Raw genomic sequence first — 10288 nt, forward strand, 5'->3', positions numbered from 1 at the left:
AATACAAGGCGCTCTTTAAACTTTAGTTTGGTTTTGAATAAATTCATATTACAACACATCGAATTTATTTGAAAAATTCATTATATTCAGTTGAAATTTAATACACTATAAACATCAATATTTCCTCTTTTTTATTATAGTTTTTTACTTTTTAGTTAATATACATTCTAATTCCCATAAATCTATAATCTATAATATATTAAAAAGGAGAAGTGATGTACAAAAATGTAATTTAACCAGGGATACATATTTTTAAGAAGCATGTACAAGCGACTACAAGCTGATAGAAGAGGAAGTTCATCAGACTTTAAGACGCTCCCCAGGGCAGGCTAGGGATTTCACCCATGAACCCTAATATCCCATTATATATGAATCGTTTTGCAATTGTGAGACGTGAAGATAGAAAGGCAGATTGAATGCGAATTGCAGATGAAGCATCGTGTGTTTCAATTTCATCTCAAGTTCATCATGGTTGAAACACACAAGACACATCTCACCAATTTTAAATGCAGGAGCAACACAAAGTTTCGACGACAACAACACTGATTTAGACTCCTATTTGTTTGATTTCTTCAATTTCATCTCATCAATCCGACCACCTGCTTAGGTTTTCCTCAAAAGTACATCATGGCGATGGAATCGGGTACGCTATTTCAAATTCCGTTCTCAAATTCCTTTACTCTAACATGTATCCTTCATAAATTGATTTGTTTACTATCCTTTATTGTTCGAATTAGCTCGTTATGCTATAGTTAGGGCTATATTTATGGTCCCTTGTATGGTTTTATTTGTTATTCTTAATATTGGGAATTTGTTTGGATAAAGAGGGTTTTTTTTTTTTTTTTTTTTTTGTGAATTATGCAGGAATCTATCCGATGTGTTGTGGGAGGCCGTTTCTACAGGTCAATTTGTATCATTATATCAGGGTCTTGGAACAAAGAATTTGCAATCATTTATAGCACAGTTTGTGTACTTTTACAGATATAGTTATTTTAAAACGGTGTACCAGGTAAAATATGGTACAAAATCAATTGGAACAAAACCAAATTTGCTTCTTGCTGCTTCTGCCGGGGCATATGTACTGCCATCATAACTCAGGTTATAAATTATCGCCTTTTTTCTTTAGTCTTATTTTTTGTTTTTGTGTTTCAAATTATACTTGCAAGGGGATGTTTGGATGTGCGGTTTCAAAGTGATTATGTAACATTATATAACCGAGATCAGATAACCAGGTTGGATTATCTGATATAACTTTTTTACGGTTAAAGTTATATTATTTCAATAATAACATTGTAGCCGACCAAACAGGCAACTGCTAATGAAGCATGTCCCTTTAATGAAAATATCTGACCATTATAGCCGACCAAACAGGCAACTGCTAAAAAACTTTGCCTGGAAGTGCACCCCGATCGGTCTGTAAAATGTTTTACTGTAGGTCAGTCTTTTTTTTTTCCTTCCATTGTTTTGGTTATTCACCTGGACAACTTAAATCACTATTAGAACTACGATTTGATGCACAATATTTAAAGTTTTGTTAATCTCTTTAATTTTGATCGTATTTTGTTCTTTTAAAGTGTTATAGTTTAGTTTTGATTAACTTAACATATCTACTCTTAAAAGGCGTAATCAGTCGGTTATAGAATGTGAGTATGTGACTTAAATGAAGGTTAAATTCACCAATGACGCAAGAGCATAGATGTATTTTCTATAAAAAATGTCAAATTCACCAATGACGCAAGAGCATAGATGTATCTTTCTTTTTTTTTTTTTTTTGGAATTTTACCCATGTGTGTGTGTGTATATATATATACATGTAGTGTTGCTTTGAATCAATGTGTATCCAATGCAAGTAAGATTTAAGAAAAAGAAGAAAGTAATTAGTTCGATTTTTAACGAAGGTATTAACTATCATAATAATTTCTTAGTGGATGTACTTGAATAGCATTTTGCCATTTTCCCCTTTTTTGTTTATTTTTAATTATGATTATGATTGTCCAGGTGGTGGGATTAGCTAGAGCCATGATCAAACATTATAAAAAGGTAGAAGGGTTAGGTGATGCGGTGGACATAGTTCGAACGGGTGGTGATGGTGCAAACGCCGTAAATATCTCAACCGGATCATCGATATTAGCAGCGGCTTGTGGAGCAAGAGTTGCAAAGGTTTCTGGATATGTATCTTCAGTTTCATTGCTGAATTATAATCACAACCATTTTTATCTATCTTGAGGCTTTTCTTGAAAGTTGTTATCACATTAGGTTGTAATTATCCAACCTATTAACGGGTCAACTTTGTTTGATCTCATAGTTAATATTGTTATAATCAAAACGTTAGCTTAAAATGAAGCAGGCCAATTGGGTCGAATAGGTTGAAATTTGCCAAAATAAAGAAGGAAGCTATGGAAGCTGTTGATACTTACATGCTCGCCCCTGATAAGTTTTAGGTTCCAACCGTGCGTTCAAACGAAAAAAAAAAAACACGAAATAATGAAAAGACCTATATCCAAAATTACCCGTCATGCTAAAAACACTACACTTTTGAATTTTTATAAAGGAGATGGATATGACTGTAGGTAATGGTTGATTGCTAGATCGAAGTCATTGTTTGGTCAATGATCTGAATCCTATTGAAAACTTTTAGATTGTTTTAGATAATCTTGGCAAAGCGTGTGGGTCAAGTAAAATGTTGAAACGGGTTATAACCAAATTGGCATCATCGAAGGGTTTTAGTTTTTGCATCTCAATTTGGTTTGGTCGAAACGGGTCTTGGCAGTTCTTATTTTTAGCTAGGAGTTGATAAAAATTGATTTCAACGAGTGAAATATAGTTTATTTTTTTCTTTACCGTGATGAGCAAGACCAACATATAAAATGATGATGTTTACTTTTTTGGCTATGCTTTTTATGCTATTTTAGTTAAACAAACTAACATCTTATGAAATTCGAATATATTGTTGTGACACCATAATTTTGAATCTACGAGTCCAATTTTTACTTCCAAACATAAAAACCCGCAGCAACGCGCGGGCATCCCCACTAGTACTATAAAAAGGAGAAGTGATGTACAAAAATGTAATTTTGCCATATGTACAAGTTTTGATACAGTATGTACAAATAAGTTTAAGCAGACAGAACAGAAAATGAAACAACTTTTTAAGACGATCCAGGGGTAAACTCGTGAAATCCATCTCCTGCATTTAGAATCAAGAATCCCAATAGTCAAAACCGTCGGAGTGTAAGAGGATGCCTGGTGTTCCCGGAATGTTGATTCATCATGGAAGTCCTTCAATCGCATGACTTACCCCTTCAAGAAACCATCACTCTCTGGTTTGTATTTGCTTTTGTTTTCTTCAATCCCACGATTGAAACGACCGATTAAATATCTCATTATCAATTGAAATCAACAGATCACAACTTGAACCAGACGATTACATCTGTTAGGTTTCCCCTCTCTGTTCTGATGAAGATGGTGGTGCCAGGAAGAGGATTGCGGCTATATTACGAGTATCATCTCTTTCATAAAACCTCATCAGAACCCTATTTTTCCTTTTCATGAGGTTTATACTCTGGTAAAGTATTCACCACCTGATTTACTTCATTGTTATGTTCTTCTGAATGATTCGAATTCAAGATACGTGTTAATTTTTGTTTTAATTAAGACTTGCGAGTGTAACCTAATTTGAACGATTTGTAAATGTCTCGTAAGAACGCATTTGATTCTTTTGATAACTGCTCGGTTTTTATCAGACTCTTGTGATTTGGTTTTTTTAGCTAACATCAAAAGTTCTACTGAATTGATTTAAAATAGGTATTCTTTAAGAGAAAAAAGATCACCCTGCACATGTGCAGAGATGTTGTGAGTGGCATGAACGAATTAGATTCTTTTTTGTCATATTTGAGCTTATAAATGATATACTAATCTGCATTTTATAGCTATCGTGGGCGATATAACACCATCGGATGGTGTACCTAAAGTAGAAAAGAGCAGACTTGAGCAAGCGGCTTTAAACGAGATGTGCGAGGTTCTTGGTGGTGGAAAGAGGGGTACTTTTAAGTTTTCATTACTTGTTATCAAAGATCGATATATTTATATTTTTATGAAATGGGTTTGAACCATTTATTTTTTTTTATAACCTAAAGCCGAAGAAATAAAGGAACTTTGGAGGGAATACGAGGATAACGCCTCCCTTGAGGCTAATCTTGTTAAAGATTTTGATAAAGTACTCTTTTTATTAATCTTTTCCTTAGCTCATTGTATAACAATTAATAAAAATGTTATCTTTTTGTGACATTTATTCTTGATATAAACAGATTGAGATGATTCTGCAAGCACTTGAATATGAAACTGGTACGTTTAGGTCACGATCGTATTATTGCTTACAGTAATATTGGACGACTTTCAACCCATTTAACTCATTTGGAAAACACTTGAAGTAAAAAGTTAGAATCAATGGTCTGGCCTAAATATTGTTGATGTGGGCAAATTTCTTCAGCTTTTTTTTAAATAAATGCATCTGTTTATCTTGTTATATATGTTTTACATTTTGTATATGTATAGATATAAATTCTGCATGATATAAAATTACCGATATCCCACCGCGATAACCTATATCTCAAATTTCGGCCCTTGAACGCTATTTGATTTTGGATCGCTATAACTGCATAGCCCTTGACCAGTTTGGTCAAAACACGTTTTGACCCGAACCGAAATGATTTATTTATGAAACAGTTCATTTTGACCCGTTACCCGCCCCACCTTTTTTTTTGCAGGCTTACAAAAAATGTATTTGTTTATCTTGTGCATGCTCTCTGCATTCTTAGCTTATTATACATGTCCTTGTAATGTTTGCATTGATGTTTGTACTGCAGGGAAGTTTCAGACCGAAATCGGCAAGAGTTAGGCCGCTGAGATCATTGCCAGGAGAAATTCAAGACTGGCAAAGATGGGGTTGATGTACAAGATCCTGATCAAGAAGTTCAAGAATCCGACTCTTTAAGAAAGAAGAGTAAGATACGTTATGAATAATCAAGCTTTATCTTGTGATGAAGAGGATAATGATCTGACCAAAAATGATGTATTAATCATTGCAAAAGAGGTATTTTTTTTTCAATATACACGTCTACTGTGAGACTTAGCTATTAAATTTGGAGCATTCGTTGGTCGTTTAAATTTTTTTAATACATGGCAGTTTTGACGCGTTTAACATGTTCAAGTTGTTTCATTTTATCTTGTTTTTTTTACATTTGACCCTTTATAAAAAGACAACTAAAATTGATATGCTCTTAAGTAAATGATATGGTGCAGTCCCCTGGATTTCGTTGTTGTAAAACTTATGGGAAGTAATGGTTTTTTGCGTTGGTGCTCAAATTCTACTTAGTGTCGATTTTGACTGTAACAACAATAGTGGAGGTTAAAATCTAAGTTATTTTTTTTTGGTAAATTGAAAGCCCTATTTCTTGTGTGGTTTTTAATTTTAAAGCTTGGATGATTGTTTTTTTTAAGATGATAAATAAAGTGATGGTTGAGATACCAGCATCATCAAACCCGTCTTCTTTAATGAGGTGATGACAGATTTATAGAATGTGTCAGTGTATAAAGCAACTCGTCTCCAAACTCTTGCTTGATAGTATCCTATATATTGTAGTTCTATAATTACAATTAAGTCCATATATTAATTCCTTTCAAGCTTAAAACCATGATATGAAATTTTACATCTGGATAAAGTGACGATCCTTCAAAGTTGGTATCAATATACTTTGATGAAATCAAGACTTTCTCCTTGGACTTCAGTGTTGCGTTCTAAAACTGGCACCTATGACATAACAACACACCACAAGCAAGTTAATTTTATTAACATATTACAAATAGCATTTTGTCAAAGCTTTGCCTCATAGATTTCTACTTGGCGCATTTTTACATGAAAAGGTATAAATGTGTAATAAGAAATAGATGTTGAAAAGTCGATTTTTTTATTAAAGTCAAAGGGTTTAAAATATCGTCAACTATCTATTATATTATTGTTTTTTATGTCAATTATTTTATTCATATTCAATTGCTCCTCGTGAATTGATATAATAGCTTTACTAACATATTATTCGTATAAATAAAATCCGTGAAACCCGTCATGCAACATGCGACAAAAAAACATAAATACCCGCGGCAACGTGCGGGCATTCCCACTAGTATACAAGAATGCAAATCAAACAAAAGTTATGACTCGACTATTTTTTGTTTTTTTAATTTTGAGTACAATTCAGTTTTCAATATAATATATACTTATGTATAGAAAAATTACAAGTTTATTTATAGAAAAATAACAAGTGTGTGTATTATTAAAGAAAAACTAAATTACATATCAAATAAAAATATAGAGTTAATTGCCATTTTAGTCCCTGTGGTTTGGGCCATTTTGCCAGTTTAGTCCAAATGTTTCATTTTTAACCTATGGGTCCAAAAAGGTTTCACAGTTGCCATTTTAGTACACTGGGTTAACTTCATTCATTTTTTCTGTTAACGAGAAGGCCAATTCGGTCATTTTATATGGCTGAATTGCCCTTTTAGTTAACAAAATTACATACAAAATGACCGAATTGGCCTTCTCGTTAACAGAAAAAATGGATGAAGTTAACCAAATGGACTAAAATGGCAACTGTGAAACCTTTTTGGACCCAAAGGTTAAAAATGAAACCTTTGGACTAAACTGGTAAAATGGCCCAAACCACAGGGACTAAAATGGCAATTAACTCAAAAATATATAAAGAGTAAAAAGAATCATATAGGCACATCAATGTTGACTGAAAAATATTCCAAACTTCAATTCACTTCTCACATATCCAGAAAAGACCCCTCTCTTGAACTGCTTAACTACCCTTTTACTTCTCCTTGCTCCAAACACCCCTGTATATAATAACTATCAAGATATCTTGTCTAATTAATAGTGGAAAAAAAAAGTTAAAAGCTTACCCTAAAACTCTTTTAGTTGCTTCCAGCAGACTTAATAGTAAATACGGTCTGAACCACGGTTAGAGCAAATAGAATGATTCCAGCAAATAAAGCAATGATATTCCATGGACTACTAAAGTAAGTTTTCATCAACCAAGTTATATTTTTTGGCCAATAGCCATCGCAATACTCTTTCAACATTTCACATTGTTCACAGTAAAAGGAATATTCACCTGTAACTTCTTTGCATATGTTGTTGATCATATTAGCAGCTTCTTTATTTGAACCCAGGTCGTTAACAAGGACTTCTGAATCTACCAACTTAGCAACATCTTCTTGAGTATTAACTAGCATATCCATGACAAAAGCATATGATGTAATATGATTACGAGTTTGGTAGGAGTGCTCGTAAGCAATGAGATTCCTTAACACCAACTCTGTGAAATCATGAACAAGAAATACCGGCATTCTAAGAGTTTTGTTACCCCAACACCATGAAAAACATGGGAACATAGATGACGTCACACCCATCTCCATGGGCCAGTTTGGACTTTGGTTAGGTTTGAACTTGACCCCTGCCCTGTCTAGATCTACAGCCGAATGGATTGGTGACTCTAAGTAATTTGATTTAATATCATCTCGAGGCTTGTAACATTCATGTAGAAGGCTTAGAATATGAGGTGATGTATCAATGGAAATTTTGTTGATTTTTATTTCATCTTCAAAGAGGCTGAGATCATTTAAAATTGGATGAATAAATTCAATAAAGGAGAGATTAGGAGCAGTTTTCAATATTGTGCACTCATATATTTCATTAAGAAAAAACAAAGGGATCTGGTTTTCTAGCAATACCAAGTCAAAAATTATAGTTTTGGGCAGCAACTTATTTCCCAAAAATGGTTCATCGGATGTCGAATACCAGTGAATGAACTCAAGTATGAAACAAGCATCCACAACCATCATTTTGGCAACTACCGCATCATCAATGGTCTTCTCCCAAACATAAAATGCCTTGATTTGTTTCATTTTAGAGTAGGCCTTCTGCACACATGATTTCAATAAATCCCCAAATGAGGGACTTGTACGACGCAGTAGATTATTCAAACAAATTATTTTCTGCTTTTCAAATGCTTGCACATTGTTGTCATCTCTATGCAGAGGTCCAATAGAGACCACCCGAGGGTTAAAAGAACTGGGGTTGAGTTCTCGTAGGGTACGAGGTACTCTGGCAATCTGTGGCAAAACGCGGTTAAAATGGTTGACTTCGTTTTCTATAGAATCAAGAAGACTTTGGAAGGTGTCTTGAATCATGTTTACATCTCCAAGCTCCAAATCACCGTTGCCTATAGGGAATGTCATTTCCTATGCAATTATGAATTAGACCAGAATATAAGTATTGTTGAGAGCTATACTGTAACTTTTTATTTAGTTACTTGATTGGAGGGAAACAAATTAAAAGAACACCACGGTCGCAATTAGCATATTCAGAATCATTTATGGATGAGATCGGTACGATACCGGTACCGGTACCGTTATCGAAATTGAGGAAATGTGGATACCGATTACCGTACCGTATTTATAGATTCGGTTTCGGTACGGTGCTGGTATTTCGGTACTTTACCACATTGGTACCGCTTTGGTGTTATCCATTGTTTTACCTAAAAAAACCATATAATTGCAATCACCCATTTCTTGTTATGAGGTTAACATTTGATTCCTTATTAAAGATAAAACTTTTTTTTTTATTTTTACTTTTACCATTTTAATAAAAGCTTCATGGTTTTTTTTTACTTTTTTCAACGTCTACAATCGAGGCGATTCCCAACAGTTGTCGGATCTAACAAACTCGCAACAAGGTTTCTCGATAACAATCTTGATTCATCAACTCCGAATCCAAGTAAAGCCTACATACAAGAAGTTGTTCATATCTAGAATGCCATGAAAACTTAGAAGAATTCAAATCTAAAATGAAAAACATAAAAACTTATCAATATTTAATTCGGTATTAATAGAGGTACCGATACCGTTTGTATCGATACCGAATTTTGAAAAATCTATTACCGATACCGGTATCGTTTATGATCGGTACGGTACGACGTCGGTACGGTACCGGTATAGTACCGGTATTTCGGTAAAAAAAATCTCATCCCTAGAATGATTACATAGCTGCACATTCAATATCACAAAATAACAAACTGAAAACCAGAAAATAGGTTCCGTTGACTTTTTTTATTTCCCAAAAGGAAAAAACTCAAAATCACAAATGCATAGAATTGGAACAAGGAACTACATGATTTGAACAATTGCATTGAAATTTAGCCTTTAAGAAACTTAAGTTCGGTTTACTACAACTTACCTGACCTTGAAATCGAGTTGCAAAAGAGGGAATAGAGTGGTGTAGATCCGATCAGCTGAGTAATCCTTGTTGATACAAAAGTCAATATCTATTTAGCCCATTTTGTAGAGGGTGAGTGACGCAACGCTTTGAGTTTTGTGGGAGACAACGTTTTTTAATTTAGCGTAAATTACTATTTTGGCCCTTGTGTTTTAACTAATTTAACTTTTTCAGTTCAAAAAATAATATTTTAACATATCAGACCCTAAGATTGTATTTTATAACGATTTTAACCCCTAACACTAACTATGTATTTTTTAGTTAAGCCTAACAGTATTATGGTCCTTTTATAGTTTAGTGGCTATTTATGTAAGTTATAAGCTTCATTAATATTTTTATTTGTGTAATTACTTATGTTTTTTATTTCTTTATTTCACGATTATTTTCTAACAAAATACGTTTTAAATGTACAAATAAATACATATTTCTTAAACAATTTATGTTTTTATAAATGTCGTTTATAAAAACATTTGTTTTTTAACCTTTTTAAAACAGTCTATCATTTTTAAAATCGTTTCTTTCTAAACTGTTTGTTTTTAAAATCGTTTTTTTTACGTCCTTATTTTGTTTAAATTGAACAATTCATTTTTACCATTCTTTTTTAATTCAATATGTATTTAAAAAAATTTTTAAACAATTCATTTTTTTAAAGTCGTCCATTTTCAAAAGTGTTTATTTTTAAAGCGTTCGTTTAGAACCGCTTTTATAAAGCGTTACTATTATTTATAAAACGTTATTTGAATCGTTTGTCCTTTTAAAATTCTCCATTTTTTGGACTGTTTGTTGGAAACTCGTTCAGTTTTCAAATCTTTTGTTTACTAAAATCATCCGGTTTTTAAAACCTTAAATTGTTCATAAAAATAAAGAAAAAGGTACTAAATTTTTTTGTTAAAATATAAGGTTTAAAAAAGCGTATGGTTTTACTAAATAAAAGGTTTAAAAAATGAACGAACT

General features: G+C 32.9%; 1 protein-coding gene and 2 long non-coding RNA genes across 4 annotated transcripts; 2 read left to right on the plus strand and 1 right to left on the minus strand.

Moving 5' to 3' along the window:
* The first annotated feature begins 282 nt into the window (after positions 1–282).
* Positions 283–2339, plus strand: LOC110867654. Its single transcript, XR_002551728.2, has 3 exons — positions 283–643; positions 865–1098; positions 1999–2339. It is a non-coding gene; the product is annotated as an uncharacterized LOC110867654 (long non-coding RNA).
* Positions 2340–3914: 1575 nt separating this feature from the next.
* Positions 3915–5137, plus strand: LOC110866150. The gene is made up of 4 exons (XR_002551189.2): positions 3915–4040; positions 4137–4216; positions 4308–4344; positions 4866–5137. It is a non-coding gene; the product is annotated as an uncharacterized LOC110866150 (long non-coding RNA).
* Positions 5138–6730: 1593 nt separating this feature from the next.
* LOC110866149 (putative UPF0481 protein At3g02645) lies at positions 6731–9378 on the minus strand. Of its 2 annotated transcripts, XM_022115452.2 has the most exons (3): positions 9296–9378; positions 6961–8301; positions 6731–6894 (listed from the first exon to the last, which is right to left on the minus strand). In XM_022115452.2, exon 2 carries the CDS (start codon positions 8296–8298, stop codon positions 6973–6975), a length of 1326 nt encoding a protein of 441 aa, XP_021971144.1. In that variant the 5' UTR covers positions 8299–8301; positions 9296–9378; the 3' UTR covers positions 6731–6894; positions 6961–6972. The 2 variants fall into 2 exon arrangements, with proteins under 2 accessions (XP_021971144.1, XP_035831412.1); XM_035975519.1 differs by lacking the exon at positions 9296–9378 and having other exon boundaries at positions 6961–9152.
* Positions 9379–10288: the final 910 nt, after the last annotated feature.

This window comes from Helianthus annuus, chromosome 7 (genome assembly GCF_002127325.2).
Source record: "Helianthus annuus cultivar XRQ/B chromosome 7, HanXRQr2.0-SUNRISE, whole genome shotgun sequence".
Classification (NCBI taxonomy): domain Eukaryota; kingdom Viridiplantae; phylum Streptophyta; class Magnoliopsida; order Asterales; family Asteraceae; genus Helianthus; species Helianthus annuus.

Excerpts from the sequence above, each read along its gene's own strand:
- LOC110866149 (XM_022115452.2), bottom strand. The coding sequence starts at position 8,298 with ATGACATTCCCTATAGGCAACGGTGATTTGGAGCTTGGAGATGTAAAC.